This window comes from Panthera onca, chromosome B1 (assembly GCF_046562875.1).
Source record: "Panthera onca isolate mPanOnc1 chromosome B1, mPanOnc1 haplotype 2, whole genome shotgun sequence".
Taxonomy (NCBI): Eukaryota; Metazoa; Chordata; class Mammalia; order Carnivora; family Felidae; genus Panthera; species Panthera onca.
In genome coordinates, this window is record NC_138342.1 from 158,472,493 (window position 1) to 158,492,691 (window position 20,199).

General features: G+C 41.2%; 1 protein-coding gene across 9 annotated transcripts in view; it reads left to right on the plus strand.

The window, feature by feature from the left end:
* UNC5D (unc-5 netrin receptor D) overlaps positions 1–11,987 on the plus strand; it is a 554,978-nt gene extending 542,991 nt beyond the window's left edge. For all 9 annotated transcript variants that reach the window (XM_060653615.3, XM_060653618.3, XM_060653617.3 and 6 more), the window contains one exon: positions 11,652–11,987. In XM_060653615.3, the coding sequence (XP_060509598.1) occupies positions 11,652–11,856 (205 nt within the window). In that variant the 3' untranslated portion in view covers positions 11,857–11,987. The remainder of the gene's footprint in view (positions 1–11,651) is intronic.
* The last annotated feature ends 8,212 nt before the right edge of the window (positions 11,988–20,199 follow it).

Genomic DNA, 20,199 nt, shown 5'->3' on the forward strand with positions numbered 1-20,199 from the left:
CTGTCAGCACAGAGCCCGATGCAGGGCTCGAACTCATGAACCATGAGATCACTAGCTGAGCTGAAATCAAGAGTCGGATGCTTAACTGACTGATCCACCCAGGCACCCCGAGAATTGATGACTTTTAATTCACCATTCACATGAAAATAATTGCGACAAAATATCTATGATGCTGTCATTCGTTTGCTGAATATGCACATGTTCCATTTCATGTTATTCTCCACTTATAGGATACCTACGAAAGGTACAGGGAGTGCCCCAAAGTCATCAGTCTGGGCCCTTCCACAGTAGGGAAAATGCATTTCAAAATGGGAGACTGAGGTAAACAACCTTTTGTGTCTGGGCTCTAATGAGCAAGAAGTGGCCGCACAGGGGCACACTGTCCCTCCGGTGTCCAGCATCATCCAATGTGAACGCTTGGTGTGCCTGTTTCCTTGCTTTGGGTTTGCCCTAAGAGCCCTTCTCCAGGAAAGCCTAAATTTCCTTGACATAGGGGTGCCTGGGTGGCTCAGTCAGTTGGGCGTCCGACTTCAGCTCAGGTCATGATCTCGCGGTCCGTGAGTTCGAGCCCCGCGTCAGGCTCCGTGCTGACCGCTCAGAGCCTGGAGCCTGTTTCGGATTCTGTGTCTCCCTCTCTCTGACCCTCCCCCACTCACACTCTGTCTCGCTCTCTCTCTCAAAAATAAATAAACATTAAAAAAATAAATTTCCTTGACATAAGGAATACAAATAACCTACTTTATGGAAAGTTTCTAACACGGTGACCAGAAAAGGTTGGTTTTCAATCAGTGTCACTTTTTGCAGTTTTCACGAATAGCAAATTAGGATGGCATGGGTCGATACAATTTACTGTCTTTACATCTTCTTTGGTGAATATATTCAACTTCAGTGAATGGCATGTCCTGCCTACCTCTTTACCCTCAAGCTTAACCTTCCAAAAGTAGTCTAACTATGGAACGAGAATGGTTTAAATTGAGAATCAGCAAAATTGTATTCTGTTAAAAAACCAGAGAGCAAATAGTTTAGGCCATATAGGGTCTGTTGTAATTACTCAGCACCATTTGGCTCTGCTTCTGCAGTGAGAATCAGCCAGAGAAAATACGTGCATCACAGCTAGGCCGACTTGTCTAACGAACTTCATTTATAAAAACAGGCAACCTAACGGAGTTTGCTCACCTCTTATTTAAGTAAATCTGCTCTCATTTAGTAAAACTTCTACAGGATCCTGTCGCTTCAGTCAGAGTGACACTTGGAGATGAGGCTTCTCAGCTCCGTCAGCTCAGCAACCAAGTTTGAGGGGAGCGTGAGGGGGCAGACACAGCATAGAATCTTTTTCTGCAGACTGGTTGGTTCCAGCAGAAAGGCCACCAACATATTCACAGAAGCAGAATAAAGAAAAGACTACTGAAAATCACCTTGTACCATGTTATTAGCTCATTCTCACTTTGCAGAAATTGTCAAGTTCCTTTTAGGTTTTCATTATTATACCAAAAAATATATCTCCTCCTACATGGGAAGAAATCTACGTGACAGAGAGGAACGGGATTTTCAGATGTCATTTGTCACAACTTCCTGCTGCATAATCCCAAGTCACTGGCCTCTCTTAGGGTTGCAAACAATATAGCGTGGAACTGATCATTAATGTGTGTTAAAACACAAAAATCTGACATTGTCAATATGTGCCAGTATTACTGAGAGCTGTCCCATAGCACACAGACTTTCTGTTCGAGAATTCACCGTTCTTGATCTTGTGACAGCACTTTTTACCTGACTCTCCCCCTCCTTTCAACTTCCAGAAGTATGGAAAAGCTAGCAAAGCAGTCGCCCTCAAATCATGAAAGAAAAGTTTTCAAAGGGAGGGGAGGGAGACATTCGCTTTTATTTTATTGCCAGTGAAAATGCTCTTGTACCCTCCTTTTGCTAAAATGCAAATGTCACTGATGATAATCTGCCTTTTTGCCAAACAAGTTTCTACTCTGATCTGAATGGGGGGTGGGGGGAAAGACTGGGAATATAAAGCGAAAGGCTTAGCAATCGCCGAGAATGGGAGAAATGTCAGTAGTGTGTGCTATGAGGCAGCAACACAGGTGGCCTTGCGACTTGCCTGGCATACGGATCACGCTAAATAAGCCACACCGCCGAGCAAAGAATGTCAGAGATAAAAGTTGCAATTACAGATTCTGTGAGCAAACTTTGACGATTACTCAGGGTCCATACTCGCTGCATTTCAAAGCTGAGGTGGCACATTTGTTCTCTACGTTCAGCTGCAGTAACCCTGTGCTTCAGGGCTCTTGGCCCCCTGGGATTGCTAGGTGGGTAGCGCGGCGAAATGGAGAATTGGTCACAGGAAAGGAAGTAGACGGTGGGCAGAATCGCTGAACAGATGCTGAACAGATTAGGAACGGAAACTAGCTGCTTCAGCCAGAAGTATCCTCCTGTGTCTAAACTTCAGTAGCACTTTGTATTGTCACAACGCTTTTTAAAAATTTTTTTTAAAAATATTAGACAGTGAGCAAGAGCATACACGAGTAGGGGAGGGGCAGAGAGAGAGGGAGAGGGAGACAGAGAATCCGAAGCAGGCTCTGCGTGGGGCTCAAACCCACGAACCATGACATCATGACCTGAACCAAAATCAGATGCTCAACCGACTGAGCCACCCAGATACCCCTGTAACGACACTTTTTTTTTTTTTTTTTTTTTTTTTTTTTATAAGTTACAGTTAAACCCACCAAGACCATACTCTCTACTTAGGGGAAACTCAGTAATCCTTCCTTGAATGAAGGACATGAACTTCTTCATCGGATACTAACTATACTTGACCTCAAAAACTTCCTTCCTAATGAACAGACTTGACAGGAATAAGAATGGGTCTCAAAGGAAGACAGTTTGCACGGCTGATGTGAGGGAGGATTCCTGTCTTTTCCCTCAGCTCTGCCGCAGTAGCTGAAATTCTACCATTAGATCATTCGTCTTTAAGGCCTCATGATTTTCATATTCCAGAAACTCTTGTGAAAACATAGCCAGCTTGACCATGTTGCTATGGGAACAGATGCTGGATAAAGTGCAGGAGACACGAGAGTGTGAGCGGAGGGGAGGCAGGCGAGATGGAAGAAAGGGTGCCAAGATGGAGAGAAGCACATAATTACACCTTATTAACGGTTTTTCATAGTAGTACACAGCTGAATCTTGAACAACACAGTTGAACCCTTGAACTGCGCAGGCCTGCTTATATAGGATTTTTTTCAGTAAATACAGTCTAGCGCTATGAATGTATTTTCTCTTCCTTAGGATTTTCTTAATAACGTTTTCTTTTCTCTAGCTGACTTCATTATAAGAATAATCTAATGAACGTTAACATTCAAAGTATGTGTTAACTCACTGTTTATATGTTATCAGTAAGGCTTCTCGTCTACCATAGGCTATTGGTAGTTGAGTTTTAGGGGAGTCAAAAGTTATACTGGATTTTTGACTGTGGGGGGGGGCGACCAACTCCCCACATTTCTCAAGGGTCAACTAAAACATATTTCTCATGCAGAGGTTAGAATAGTTCATCTGGAATGTTAACGTTCATGGGTGATGGTGTAGCAATTGTGAGCAAATGTAATTCCTCAAACCTCATGGCTGATAAGCAGTGCTGTATAACTAGTTTTTCCACCAGGACATCTAATGAGAAACAGAATCTTCTCATATTGAGGTCATCTCCTTTTATTCCTCTGTCCACTCGTTTAATTGGACGCACAGGAACAGTGAAATGGCCAGAGGGCAGTGAAAAAGGACAGACGAAGGTCGCAAAGCAGCTTCCTAATCTATCTTGAAATAACTGTCGAGAATTCACTACAAGTAGAATGGTCACAGTGCCAGCTGCCACTTGGGGTGAGGGGAGAAGAGAACAAAATCCATATGGGATGCCTGCTTCACAGGCAGGCCACTGAGGATGGCCACGCAGTGACCACTGAGACTAGATGTTCTCATTCCTGTGGTTTGGGATTTACCTTGATGAAACCAAACTCAGCTTTCTTGGTTCTGCAGGCTAGAGGCCAGCAAACACATCGTGACCTTCGAGTAATAAAAATGGATGTGAGGGGCGCCTGGGTGGCTCAGTCGGTTAAGTACCCACCTCTTGAGACCCACTCAGGTTATGGTCTCACGGTCATGAGATCGAGCCCAGCATCAGGTTCTGCACTGAGCATGGAGCCTGAGATTCTCTGTGTCCCTCTGCCCCTCCCTTGTGTGCATGCTCTCTCTCTCAAAACAAAATTTAAAAATAATGAAAATAAATGGATGTGAGGCTGTCATTTCCAAAAAAATCATCTGTAGGACTCTTCCAAGGAAAGTGAATATATAGGGGGATAGCATTACACAGGTCCTTGGAGGCAAGAGATGGTGAGCCAAATCAGATTTTTCTGATTCTGGCCCAGGAGACTTCTGCAGGGTCTGAAATGTGAAGAGCCCTTACAGTGAAGCCAGAAGGACCCAACACAGCAAAGTGGTGGATGTTTGGGCTTCATTCCACGGAGGTCAATGACTCATGAAGATACCCACTAATATGAAGCTGAAGCAGACAACCTGGGACCAGTGTAGCCATGAATAAGCTGTATATGGTTTATAAGTGGCAGGTGTTCATCCTAAAGGCAATATGGAAAAGAAGCTTCTCGGGTCCCTCCCAGAGAACCAAAGCCATGCTCCCTCTAACCCCAGGGGTTGGTGATAAGGGCATTGCATTCCTTCTTAGGCAAGTGGCGAGTTTGTGCTGGTGCCCTGAAGGAATAGGCTCTCCTCCTTTATGCTAATAGAGTTTTCAGAAAAGATGACCATGCCAAGGCCCCTTTATAACCTCAATAATCCAGTTTATAAGAGCGGTCTCAAACAGCACTGAAAAAGCTTGGCAGCCTCAGTATGCCTGAAGATGATGTTTTCATCATTTGAGAAAATTAAATTCTACAAAGAATTTTAACCCAATTCATTAGAGTATCCTTTAGGGATTAACTTTCTTTTCAATGATTTGTGAGGCGTCATCGAAACACATATTGAGTATTACCATAAAGAGAGAAGTGTAAATATTTCACTCTTCCCTCATCCGGCATTAGCGCAGTGGTCTTTCCTCTCGAAACAAATGGTGGTCATTCTCCTTCACCCTCAGGATGCTTAAAATGGCTCAGGGTTATCGAGTGCTGAAAATCAGTTTAAATGAGACCCATTTTTCCTTGGTATATCCCAATGTAAAGAAAACTAGAAATTTGATTTGGTAGTTTTCATGGCCTTTCACTTCCAAACATGACACACTGTCATAGACAATTTCATCCTGTCAGGAATGAAACTGGAGAATCAAAACCAGGGTCTGCAACTGCCCTGATTCTCGTTGGGCAGCTCACTGGTGGCCCCGAGAGCTCCAGGTCTTTAAATGTTTGGCAAAGAAGGGAAGAAAGATCCTTGCCATTCCCCCTTCAAGAACCAGGTAACAGAACTGGCAGAAGGAAACCCCAAGAGGAATTTCAGAATTTCATCATCAGATTAATGGCCCTAAAAGAATTGATGCACCAGCCTGAGGGCAAGACAGAGTGGAACTCAGCATGTTGGTTTGTTGGTTTTAATTGCCTGTATCCTGTCCTCGTGGGTTTCCCATGACAATTTCCCTTTTTTTTGAAGGCACGGGGCAATAGACAGAGGTTTCATCATGGCGTCCATCTTTTACTTATTCTTGGAAAAGGAAACACCCACCTGCTTTATCCTGAAAGCTGCTTTGCTGTTTGTTGAGTACCTACTGAGGCTGAAGTTTGGGGATGAGAGCTCGATAGATGAGACAAATGCTTGTGTGGTGCCCAATTACTGCCGTTCAGTGTGAATGGCTTTGCTATTTGCATTGAAAGAACCATATGGAGGGTTGGTTTTGGTCACATAAGAGGCTTTCATTAAATGAGACAATTAGGATGATAGCATGGTTATTAATATTTTTTCATTAGGACTGTGTTCCAATTCCCTCCTTGTCACTAGCAGTAGGATTCTACGCTGTTCCTGTAATGATGGCTCCCAATTTATTATAGGCAGCTTAACTTAGTTTTCACTTTTTGTACTACAAGCCCACTTGGAAAGAAGATAGATTTATTTTTAAAGGTTCTTTTTTTTTTTTTTTTTTAAGTTTATTTCTTTTGAGAGAGAGTGAGCAAGCGAGTGCGGGGCAGGGGGGAGTTGCAGGGGTGGAGAGAAAGGGAGAGAGAGAGAATCCCAAGCAGGCTCCGTACCATCAGCAGAGAACCCAACGTGGGGCCCGAACCCATGAACCATGAGATCATGACCTGAGCCGAAACCAAGAGTTGGGCATTTAACCGACTGAGCCATCCAGGCACCCCGATATTTTTAAAATAGGCTTTTTAAAAGCTATAAACCTTCAGTTGACTTAGATGTAAATGGCAAGTTTGTAGAATATAAACATATTTGGTGCCCTCTTGTTACAGGTGCATTTGCCCCCTTCTGCTTAAAAAGGTGTTGGGTGAAATCCTAAATTCTGAATGCATTTACGGCATGCACCTGGTATGAGATGTCTTCTGTGCTAAAGACATTAAGTGGCAGCAGCTCTAATGTGGTCCCCAACTATATTTCAGTAAGAAATCCATTCACAAGAAGAGCTTACGGCTTGCAGATAGGTAGATCGGCCCCATGGTAGCAGGATTCTGAGAAACTGAAAGTTTGTCATCTGCAGTTCAAAATGAAAGGGCCACACACAGACAGAAGAACACTGAGCCAGGCCAACCCCAGCATCAGTACAGTTTGCCCTTCAGTGTGTTTCCCCAGGGCTAAGATTGAGCCTCAGACCCTCACCTCCCTCTATTACTGTTATCTCTTTGCTAACTGATTGAAGATTTAGAGGTTACTATTCCCAAAGACATTTACATTTGAATGCTGCTTTCAAGTACTTTTCAACGTTTTTTATTTATTTTTGGGACAGAGAGAGACATAGCATGAACGGGGGAGGGGCAGAGAGAGAGGGAGACACAGAATCGGAAACAGGCTCCAGGCTCCGAGCCATCAGCCCAGAGCCTGACGCGGGGCTCGAACTCATGGACCGTGAGATCGTGACCTGGCTGAAGTCGGACGCTTAACCGACTGCGCCACCCAGGCGCCCCTCAAGTACTTTTATTTATTCTCTAAATTCATACCAAGTGGATGCCTAGCCACTTTTCCTTTTCAAAAAACTAGCCCAAGTTATAATAGTATATAAAGACATTGGAGGGCAGAATTTTAGCAGGGGCCCTTAAATCTTCCCCAAAAGAAGAAAACAGAAGGCACGAGTCACTATTTCCAGAAATCCTCAAATTTAACCTAATTTCCATTATTAGTTTAACATGGTCATGAGTTTGAAGATGTGTTTTGAAAACTGGGATTCTGTGTAAAAATTCAGTTTTTGACTATATACATCAATCACTATGGGTCGGCCTGTGTCTAGCTAGTGAAATTGCTAAGATAGATTCATGCTCCCAATTCTCTCCTGGCTTCCACATAAAGCATGGGATTCTAATTGGGGATAAGGGATGGGAACAGCAAAGTCTTAGAAAGATGAAATTAATCATGGTAATAAACTAACTGCCCCCCACCAACCAGGAACTCAGGTAAATAGTAGGCATATAGGCTCAACAAAACAAAATTGAATTTCATAAGCCATTACTACTCAATGAACTTACATGGATAAACTTATCCGGCTGTCTCAGCATGAGTTTTTTATAGTTTCTCTCTGCTCTTTTCGGTGGGAGTTACAACAGAAAAGATAAAGTCATTGAATCTACAAGGCTTAGGACAAATGAACTGACCTGAAGACCTAGAAAGATTCTAAAGTAAATTCCTAAAATTTAGAGAGTAATCTCACCTGCATAGTATGCAGCATCTTTAGGACACCACAAAAAAAATTTTTTTTTAATTTTTTTTCAAAATTACCTCAGTCTATCAAAATTCAAAAAGGCTACCACAAAAGGTCACCCAAAGTTCAGAGCATAAAAAAGTAACAATTGGAAACATCTGAGACCAGCATAATAAACGTTCACTTCTGTAAACAGTTTTCAAAGAGAAAGTAAAAACATTGTTTTATTTTGAGGCATCCACCTAAATTCAGGGCTACCACTTTACTACTTTTGCTAAATATTCTGGTTTCAAAGACACTCACAAAATTACTTAATACCAACTGTTGCTATGAGCTCTGTTCTCTGGTATTAATATTATTCCCTGAATTGTGTGTGAATTTACCTACTGGTGTCCAAATGTACCACCATTATGAAGACAAATGGGTCACACAGACTGGGATCCGAATAATTGCAAAAGGGCAGTATGGAAAAAACCCAATAGATGCATGGTATACCAACTTTCAAAACAAAACAAACGGAAAAAAAAAAAAAAACAGTGCGTTTGCACATATGTAAATAGTTAAAATAACCCGCCTATCTTTGAGAAACAGCCTACTGCATTGGGACTTTAGGGTCTTTTATATACTAACTGTTCCCGGTGTAGACCGGGAAATGCCTACCCTACAAATCAGGACATGTGAGAACAAAATGGCCGGCAGGAGTCCTTCTCCAGCTCTGCCCCTCGTCCTCTAGGCAGGTAGAACACCTTCCCACTCCCACCCCCACCACAGATCCATGGAAATTTTTAATATTGTTTTAGGACAAAGATTTATCCCAACCTCCAAAACACATTCTGCATGCCTCTCCCAAAATTTCATTATTGCATTTTTATAGCCGGGTCTTCCTGGCAGGTCTTAAAATGTCAAAGGTCCCTGAACATTTACTGAGCACAAAGCTCTCAAAGTGCTTGAGGCAGGATGTGTGACTTGTGGTTTCAATGACTTTGGCATTCTGGATGCTTATTTTCAAATGCAGCACAAAACAAAAACTTCAGTCCCATCTTCTCTCAAAGAGCTACTGGAAATCTAGCTTATGGTGTAAAACATAGGACAGGGATCAGCACTATGGCCTAACGGCCAAATTTGGCCCACCACCTGCTTGCCCATAGCCCAGGAGCTAGAATGGTTTCAGGATTTTGAAATGGTCAGGAAAAAATTTTTTTAAAAATCAAAAGAAGAGGAATATTGTGTGATATGTGAAAACTGCAGGACATTCACATTTTAGGGTCTCTCGAAACCCTAAACACAGCCATGCTCATTCATATGTATTGTCTGTGGCTGCTTTCACACCACCATAGTAAAGTCGGGTAGCTGCTTTAGGGACCATGTGTGGCCCCTAAAGTCAAAAAGATTTACCATCTGGTATTTACAGAAACATTGGTCAACCCCTGGTATCGAATAAAGCTTAATTTGGGGGTGATAGGATCACAAGATTCTAGTCTGTCCCACAGGACACTGGTCCTTTGTTTTTCAAGGGAAACTACAAACTATAAGCCCTCAATAGAATGATAAAAAATCTGTCCTTTTGTTGTTGTTCTTGCTGTTCTTTCTCTTTTTGAAACAACATTGGAGAGAAATTTACCCGTTCCGGAAACAAGTGTATGTTTGTGGTCATCAGTCTCAAAAAGGACATGGGAAGAGTTTGTCACACAAGCCTGCACAAGAGTTCACTCACACCTAGTCTCTCAGTTTGCCTTCTTCTCCGCTAGTCCTCCAGTTCATGTTCTGCCTGAATGTTGGAAGGGGTGTACCAATTTACTTCCAGACCTGGAGATATGGCAGCTTTCTCCGCAAACACTGGCCCATGACCAGGTAGAAGGGACAGTATTCAAAACAAAGTTCTTAAGAGGAACTGGGATCCCTTCAACTACCCACACAGGGTTTGGTTTGCCATTTCTATTCGTGCAGAAATAACTATATTTGAAGAAGAAACCAGAGAGAATAGTTTTAAGCTGGCCTTCTCCCTTTCTCAATTAAGGATTCAGATGTAGTAGAAAGTATATATAGCACCCCGATAAAATAATGCCACGTGGCAACCAACTAGCTTTAAGCAGTCCCTTAAGATCTTTGAGTAGCCCTTTATTCACTCGGAATTACTGGATGTGTGTGTGGTGCTTGTAAATGGTAATGTGCCCTTAAAAGCTGGTCTTCTCTTCCAAGTGCTCTTAGCTACATGAGTCCACTTTGTGATTATATGCTGAATGTGGTGATAGAAAATTGTGCCATCCTCAAGACGGGCAATTCGTGGTTGACTCTCAAAAATCTGTTCAACTTATCAAAATTTCTCCAGAGGTGACATTTCTACCTGTGCTGTAAAAGTGCCTACGAAAAACTGTGACCTTTAATCTTTTGTGTTGTCTTAGTCTTCACCATAGCAAAGTCATTGTCCAAAAGGTTACCATTTGTTTTCACTGGAGATCTCTTGTCACCTGGAAAAAGCTCATAGCAATCAATTACTCAGACAATGGATATTGAGTAAACACCTGTCATCGTATTAGGATAAGGACTGTTACAGAATCAGAAGATTATCAGCTATGATCCTCTCTCTTCAGGTGTCCGTAATCATGCTGGGTAGTCAAAACTCACATGAAATATATCAGCACTTTGTTCATATGAAAATTTAAGCACAGTGACAGAATTCAGAGAAGAAATAAAGCATTTTGAGCAGAGTAGAGAAGTGAACCAGGCATTGCAGGAGTGTAAGATTTTGATAAACAGAGAGTAAAGACAGGAAGTGGGTATTCCAAATGGAGAGAATCGATTGCAAGAAGCAAAGTATTACCTAAGTCAGCATTAATGGCTCAGAGGGCAAAGGAAGATTGAATAAAAATATATATTGCCATACCTAGGTGGGGCCAGACAGAGGAAGGCATCGAAAACAAGGAGAGTAATACCTGATCATTGAAAAAATAGAATGCAGGATATATTAGAAACTTTACAGGCATAAAGATCTACAAGGATTTTGCTGTGATTCAGGCAAAAAATGATAGAGCATCAATTACATATACATAGCATGAATGTAGAGGAAATGTGAGCTGATGTGTATGTCAAAAAGAAAGCAACAATATAAAGGGAAGAGTCAAAAATAAATGTCCCGGTGTGAGAGATTAGACATTTGTAATTACTAGGATACCTGTTATAGTTTAAAAGGGGCCCAATTCGGAGGCATGGAGAGGATACCAATTTCTGATGCATTGAGTTTGAGGAGGTGGAGAGATAGCTAATCCAGGCACTCTCAAGGTCATTTGGAGATCTGTAACTAGCTGACATTAACCTGTAAGATTGGAGGTGACAATTTAAACACTGTCTGCTTGGAGTTGATAACTACTCCACTTAGTATATGAGCTCACCTTGGAAGGAAAGAAGAAATCAAAGATAAAACCTTGACAGTCCTCTGTTTACCAAGAGATAAAGGGGTCAGATATTTTGGAAAATAGGAATGAGTTATGTCATTGTGTAAGTTAATGGACGAACTTTTTCAAGCAGGTGGTCAAGAGGGAAACACACACGCACGCACACACTCACACACACACACACCCCTCCAGGGAGGTGAGGACCTGGGAGATAAGAAGGTCATTGGCAACATTCCACAGTTGAGCTTTCAGGTTCAGTGCCTCCAGACCTGCCATAGTGGAGCCTCCTATTCCTATTGTAGTAATATCCATTGCAATTCATTTTTAATTCCCTTATAGTGATTTTTATTTGTTCCTTTATTTCTATTTTCATTTTTTGTTATTCTTTTTGTTTCTTCAAATCTGTCTAGGAATTTATCTTATTTTGCTACACAAAGTAGTCCATCCGCTGTCATTTTGAACCTGTGGGAAGCTCGTCATCAGCACGATGGTGATCTTGACTCCCTGGCCTGTGCCCTTGAAGAGATTGGGCGGACACACACGAAACTCTCAAACATTACAGAATCCCAACTCGATGAAGCCGACTTCAACTACAGCAGGCAAAATGGACTCTAGTCCACTATCGTTCATGAGACAGTGACGGCCAGCTTCGGGACATTTGCTTTAAATGGGAAAGAGGCAGCTTTCGGCCCAGTGGCACTTGGGGAATTCAGCCTTCATTTACACTCAGTGAGAATCCCTGGTTGAAGAAATATGTTAATAGGGAGAAGTACAAGCTCTCTTAAATATAAGAGGGCTCTACTGTCTCTTTTGAATCCACACTCGGGTTAACACTTTATGAACTTTCTCAGATTTGGAGTGGCGAGAATAAAAGTGAGGGCACAGCTAGATAAAAGGAACTGTGGAAAAAAGATGAGCTACAATAAAGCTGGGAAGGCAGAGATTGAATAGTGCATGTTTTGAAACAGGTTTTTAATGATGTGCCCCAAAGGGCCAGCTGATTCTGGTACCAGATTGTCAGGGTTCTCTACCAACTGGCATCTGTGATGTCAGCAATCATTGTAACGTTGGCTTTTAGAAGTGAAATGGGGTTGCCAACCCATTTATTTGTAGGACTTCAATAACGTCGAGGAGGGCATTTAGAATTTAGAATCTGAGTACATCACACCAGCACCAGTTCCCCATTTATCCTAGCCACTTAGTGGAAACAAGACCAGAAGGTAAGATAGACCACAAACTAGTTCTTGCCATGACCACCTTCATTTTCTCCCAGAGACAAATCTACACACATTTCCCCCACCTCTTCCTTACCCATTACATAGGAGCGGTTTCAAGGAGCATAACTAAACTGCTCAATATGGAAACTTATGTCTTCTAAGTCAACAAAGCAGAGCTGTCTCTCTTCCCAGCTAAGCCACTCAAATTGCAGAGTGCTGTTAGAACACGACATATTACATGGATTTGGAGAGGAGGTCAAATCGAGCCCAAGGAAATACATGAACTACAGATGCCACACGCCTTTGAGAAGCTATCACTCTGGGATGGAGGATGAAGGTGTTGACTCAGTTGCCCAACATTGATATAAGGGGCTGAGGGGTTCTGCTACACTTTTCAATCCAGGTTCTTGAAACTTTCTAGTCTGTGTTATCACAAAACCTCCCCATAGGGCTATAGGGCATCCTCCTTTGCCTCTCCGAAAATCAGCAGATAGTCTTTGGTCTAAATGATAGGGGTCAGTAGACCTGAGGAATATGTCGACCACAATGTCCCAGAAACCACATGCGTTGTTCAGGAAGTTTCAACACCTGGTTGCTCAGCCTTACCAAGTAGGCTTTTTCTACAAGACCATTAACACAGGACTATTGCTTTCGGATTCTTTTTTGAAAAAAAGAAGCGATGGTATTGTGGAAAACTGAAGTCCACAGATAATTCGTGACCCCCCCCCCATCTTAACATGACTCCATCTTTTACACTATTAAATCATTTTGATAAGCTGTCCTGGTAGACTAAAGATGAACATATCTGTTTCTGCTCCGGTTGATGTTTTAATTAGCTGTCCACAATCAGGACAAGCAAGGTCAAGGACCTAGATCAACCACAGGGCTGATCAGCTACTTAGAATTTGGCTTCATTAGAATAAAAATAGGGAAATTAGGGACTATTTGGCAGTGGGATATGGTCATTAAAAAAAAAAAAAAGTTTTTATAAGTTTTTATAAGTCCCATGTAGGAAGAAAAAATGTAAATCCCCACCGAAGTAAAAAAGAACTAGAGATAGGTGGAATTTATGATACCATGGGTAAGGCATTAAGAACTCTTAAATGTGTTAGCCATTTTCTCTAACTAAAGTGTGGTATATACAGTCCCCTGTATTGGACGAAAGGCTTTGCTACATGAAATCCAAAAGCATCTTTCTTTTCTCAGGAACCAAAGGCATCTTATACAGAACGAGCAAATCCTCTTAGAACTGCTGAGCATATTTTCAAAATACCATCTCTAGATAAGGAAAATGCCCTTTTACTAATGTCCTCTACTTGTTTATTCCTTCTGGGGAGCAACAGAGAGAAGGGCATGAGAGTGTAAATCATCTGACACCCTTGCTATCATTTCTGAAGGAGCAAGAAGTTGAAGTAGATGGTCCGTCACCCAAAATGAACTAGAGAGTTGATTGGCATGGTGGTATACAGAAAGAATCTGCATTGACTGTTGGATAATAACCTGCAGAAAACACCTTAGAGAGAACTTTTGTTAGTTTCCATCTTGGAGATGTTAATAGGGATTTAAAAATCATCCTGCCTTCCCCCTCTCCCCCCCGCCTTTCCTTCTAATTGGCCTTATAATCGCTTTCTATATTCCATGCATTCAAACCGATTCTTTTTAGACCTGATACTTTTTTTATATATTAAATGAAAAATTTTAATGTTTTCCCTAGAATCTAAATTATTTTAAGAAAAGAGATTATCATCAATCCCTCAATGTCTAGAATTTCCTCCTATGGACTTTTTTCTTTTCTTGGCCTGGGTTTTTTTTATAAATGCTCATGATCATCATACCATATTGAGTAACTAAGGATGTGAATGAGCATGATTCACCTCTGACTTCTTCCTAAGGTTCAAATCCATCTGTCAGTCCATTCTGCTCCCTCTTTTCCTTTCTCTTATTTCTGTTATAATTCTGCATAGGATTTCTACAGAAATGTATGAAATTCTGTGGCTGTCACATGGCAGGATTGTATGGTATTTTACAATAGAATTCCAAAGAGAACCCACGTTCATGAGATTCACAGACACGGCTGGGGTGTGTCAGGGAGGAGTGGAAAATGCAGACCAGATAGACTTAACTGACACTGGAACTTGTGGTTACTCACTGTGACCTAAACCCTTGTTCTATTTTAACATTTTCCTATCACAACACAAACGCCGCCCCTCTAGAAACAGAGTCCCTGGTCAGTGCAAGTGCTTACCTCAGAAGTGTTATTGTCCCAGTGCAAAACGAGCCAAGAAATTAAAAGTGGGCTGTGATACCTGGTAGGTTACTTAGAATTTTCACAAGATATCCCACTTAAGGACACATCTGTCAGTCCTCAAAAGCATTTAAGTCTAACGGTCATGCTTTAAACAGGACTTCAAATTATGCCACCAAAAGGGTGTACTTCCCAGCTGCACCAGACTGCTGCATCATAAAGTTAATTTACAGTTTTTACAACATTGCTCGTGCAGTCTTACTGGTTTACATTAAAATCCTTTAAGCCAAAGGGAAGCTCACTCTATGGATTTCAATGCAAACTTCATTTACCCGTGCAGAAAGTCTCATAAAACTCAGATGTACGCCCACAAAAATTTTATTGGCCTTTTTGTAAGAGATGAATAGGAATTGACTCAGTTCTGTTTAAAGAGGAGAAATTTTTCTCCCTTTTTATTATTTTTATCTCCAGCTGCAGGTGTTATCCTTTGCCATGGTCCCTACATTTTTCTTTCAGTTGACTTTGAGAGGGGTTATTAAGTCAGATGACTAAAACCGGGTTCTCTTTGGATTAAAAAGTTCTGGATTTATTTTCCTTGACAAAAATTCTCCACATCGCAACTGATAAGCGAAGGCGGAATATTACAGTGGTGTACAGATCTTCCTTGACTTATGAGAGGGTTATGTCCCCATAAACCCATCGTAAGTTGAAAATATTATAACTCGAAAAAAACACTTAATACACCTAACCTGTCGAACACCATAGCTTAGCCTAGGGTAACTTCAATGTGCTCAGACCACTTCCGTTAGCCTTAGCCTACATTTGGGCAAAATCATCCAACACAGAGTCTAGTTTACAATGGAAGTGTTGAAAGTCTCATGTGATTAACTGAATACCGTACTGAAAGTGAACAACAGAATGGTTACCGGTGTATTGGTTGTTCACCCCTGAGATGGTGTGGCGGAGGGGGGCTGCGGCTGCCCATGCCCAAACATCATCAGAGAGTCCTCCCACATATGGCTAGCCCCAGAGAAGATCCAAATTCAGAGTTTCTAGTACAGTTCTACTGAATGCCTATCACCTTCGTACCATCGTAAAGTCAGAAGACAGTCAGTGGAACTGCCGTGAGTTGGGGACCATCTATAATTGGTTTTGGATAGTACTCTACACTTGCCAAACTTCTGGCAAATCTGTGAATTTCAAATGTTATAAAAATCTTTTAATGTGCTTGTTTTTCCTTTTCACCATTTTTGCTGCGATTTCTTAGTCCTTCCCCAAAGGTGTGGAATAGTAACTATCAGATGTGTTGAAGGTGAAGTTCCTCAGAGGTCTTTGTTCCAGATCTGTGAAAGTCACAGGAACCTGAAGTTGCTGAGAAATGTGCTTCTGTGGCCCATGGCATGGCCCATTTCCATTACTTTTTCTCATGAAACATTGCAGAGTTCTGAATCCTGGTACCTCCCATTGACCGGACTAGGGGTCACATCCATAGCAAATGGGAGAGTAAAATATTGTCCTACAGATAGTGACAAAATTTTATGAGCCCTTCGGTGTTAGTTACCATAGCAGTGTATTTGAAAAATCGATGTTTTCGCCAAAAGCTGAACGGCCACCCTTCCCGCAGCTTCCACTGTTTTGTCTGCATAGAATTTTCCTGAACTACAAAGCAAAAATGTATTTTGTCAAATGTCACAAAGTGAAAATGTTGCTAATCTTAGATGTGTTACATATTTTGTGTTTTTACTTTCCACACTCTTTCAAAAGCTGCAGTTATAAAGCTGTTTGGCTGTATTGACAGCATGTGGTGTTTTTTGCAAAAGCAGTTCTAGGAGAGCCAGCGTCTACCACGGACTCCTCACATCCCCCTCCAGGGTCGTCAGCAAAAATCGAAATGGCAATTTGTGTGCTGTGTTTTTTCAAAAGACAAAAGGGGATGGAAATCAGACCTGGCCGTTAGTCACTAGTGTGTAGTACTGTGATCTGAAGTAGGAAATTTAACTCACATAGAATAATTGTGGTTTTTGAAGCAGCTACTTTGCTTTTTCCTTTTGCTGTGAAGATCACGGATTTGGAATGTCCTCATGAGGTGGGCCTAAGATGGTGACAGTGAACTGTGCGTCTTAGCGCCCACCCTCCATCTGAACCCAAAGATTAAAAAGGCAGTAAGCTTCATGTTTAGGCCTGAGCTTAACAATGTCCTCCTCCACCTTTAAGATTAAGTTGGACAGAGGATACATCCTCTTTTCCAAAAAGGTATAGCCCTGAATTACAAAATTGATCACTAAATTTCGTAAGGTAACTCTTTGCGTGAGTGGAAATGTGTCTCAACTACTTTTACAAAAGGCATGATTACAACAAAAATGTCCTTTTGCCTCAAATCTTTCTTAACCCCCAAGAGTATTTCACTATTGCAAGCATTACTTCCGTACAAATTCCAAAATTGGATAAATGCTACAAGTCCCTTAAAATTAAACAGATATGGAAGATAGACATTTAACTATGGTTCTTTTGAATCATGAGAATATCAGGAGGGAGTTTGTAAGCAGAATATCTTGCCTTATCACCTCCATTATTGAAACAGACATTACAATCAGAAAGAGATCTAATAATTCCAATATCCCTCATTAGCAAGCTCTGATGGTGCCTGAAATAAGAGCACCCCTTATCAAGAGGCTTTTATCTAAGCCTTATCAGAATTAGCTAAGAATTTCAATCAGAAACACTCTCTACAGTCCAGCCTAGATTATGAAGGCCCTTCCCATTCAACACGTCTCAAGAAGATGAAAAAAATTCAGTGTGGGAATTTTCTGGTGAGGAAAACAATATTCTCCTTTCCCAAGTTGGAATCAAGACGGATCTTAAGATTTCCCGTTCTTCACAATTGTTTCTAATTGGTACACACAATGCGGTATGTGTTGACCTAGAAATATTGCAAATACAAGCAGTTAGAGGATTAACTGGTTGCTCCTTCTAACCCAGACTCAAAAAATATGAGTAATTGTTTACCACCATTTCTGTATGGAAGAATTTTAAAGCAGATTTCATTTTGTCCTGTTTATTTTGGGAAGGTGCGTGGGGGGGTGGTTTTTTCAAGTGATTCATATTTCAAACCCATACCACTCTCAACTTTCATTTGATGTGTTCAAAGCCAAAAAAACAAAAAAACAAAAAACAAAAAAAACAAAAAGCAGAACTGAACACTTAGTTTGACATGAAGCTGAAGGACTGAGCAAAGCCAGAGGAGAGTTTGAATAAAGCATGGCCTTGGCTTCATACCATACTTTCTGTGCCTTGTATTATCAATGTAAATTCTGAATGTTGTACAGTAAATACTTGGATGGACTTCTTAGAAAAGACTGCACTGGCTTCTTTTTCAGCACATGTACATATCTATATATATATATATACATATATATTTGGTAATGCCAAACAGCTGTGTTATATTGTACTGAACAAAATGGACCGTTTGGATGTTTTATGTAGAGTTTGCAAAAAAAAAAAACAAAAAAAACAAAACAAAACAAAACAAAAAAAAAAACTGGATGGTTACAGACTTTTCGAGCTCAATGTACAGACGTAAATGACCGCATATCAGTTATTTATGAATAAAGAGTCTTTTATTGACATTTTAGGATACTCCATGAGTGGAAATTTGAAATGCCAATAAGGACCCCCTATATACACCCTCCTGCCACATCCTAGCAGGAACAGAATGCCCTCCACATCAAGGACAATTTCCAGATACCTGTTAATATATTGAACCTAATTTCTCCTTCTGGCCTCAAGAATGAGACACCCAGAGGCTACTGGAAACAAAGATGAGACTATCTTCTACCTTTCTCAACCCACCCACCATGCACATACACATAAGTACCCTTCGGTTATAGTTTTACCAACTGTGAGAGAATCCAGCCCTACACCGTTATTGGGGTATCATTCATTCACTTTAGTCCTCAAAATGCTTGGGTTATTTTTTTATAGACAGTATAGAAATTCTCTGCCTCTCCATGGGAGAAAAAATGTTACCAAAACAAGTATGGCGTTGCACGTTTCAAATGCAGCTTCCCTGAATCTGTTCAAATGGTTTTAAAAATGCTGAGTGCTCCCAGGAATTTAATCATAACTACTTAGAGCCGATCAGAGTCAGACCCAGTTTAAACAGTATGATCTACTCAAAGATGATTTCTGGGCTATTTAAGTTAGATCGTTACAAATTAAAAGAGGTCAAAATTCCAAAATTTCCAAAATTCATATTTAAATGTTTATTCCTTTTTGAAAGAGCGAGCGTGCATGTGAGCAGGGCAAGGGCAGAGAGGGGGCTGGCGGGCAGAGGATCCCAAGCAGGCCCTATACTGACAGCAGAGAGCCCAACGTGGGGCTTGAACCCAGGAACATGAGATCAGGATCTGAGCCGAAGTTGGATGCTTAACTTGACTGAGCCACCCAGGCACCGGTGAAAATCATCTTTAAACAAAATATAATCTGCATAGTAAGATAACAGCTTTTGGACCCCCCTACCCCTCAAATTAAGTTTGGAAAACTATGGCATTAAATGACACCACATTCTCTAGATTTCTGAAAACCATTAGGTGTATGATGGAGCTAATGTAAAGGGTGGATCTCCAAAAGAGGAGTATATGCAACATTTTCTAAACATTTTGGACCACGTCATTCTTTTCATGGATCATCTTATAGGACTAGTAGGGATGGGTAGGAATATCCACAAAGTGGCTGTGAGTCATTCCAGTGCTTTAAAGCTAATTAAAATATATTTAAGTTACTGGTGGAAGGAGAATTAATTTCGTTAACTAGGTAAATCAGTAGGATTAGGCCGAACCAAGCCAAAAATTTCAGAACTATTTGCTGGCATGCTTGTTTATTTTTGTTTTTGTTTTAGAGGGAGAGAAAGAAAGCACAAGCAGGGAAGAGGGGCAGAGTGAGAGAGAGAGAGAATCTTCAGAAGGCTCCTTGCTCAGCACGGATCCTGAAGTGGGGCTCGATCCCAGGAACTGTGAGATTATGACCTGAGCTGAAATCAAAAGTCAGACACTCAACCAACTGAGCCACCCAGGTGCCCCTAGAACTTTTTTTTTTTTTTAACGTTTATTCATTTTTGAGAGACCTAGAGAGACAGAGAGTGAGCAGAGAGAGGGAGACCTAGAATGCGAAACAGGCTCCAGGCTCTGAGCTGTCAGCACAGAGCCCAGTATGGGGCTTGAACCCCAAAACCCTGAGATCATGACCTGAGCTGAAGTCGGACGTTTACCTAACTGAGCCACCCAGGTGCCCTACAACTATTTTAATAGAGCAAACAAGTCCAATCTGAGTTGGTCAGGTGGAAGAATGCTGTGGCCAGCAGAGAGATTCAGATAAAACTACCTCATTTTCACAAAAATGGAAACTATCAGCTTGAGTCTGTAATTAGCTGTTCAAAATCCTTTTTTTTTTTTTTTTTAGGTTTTATCTAAAAAATATTTTGTCTACCTAGGAGCTGAT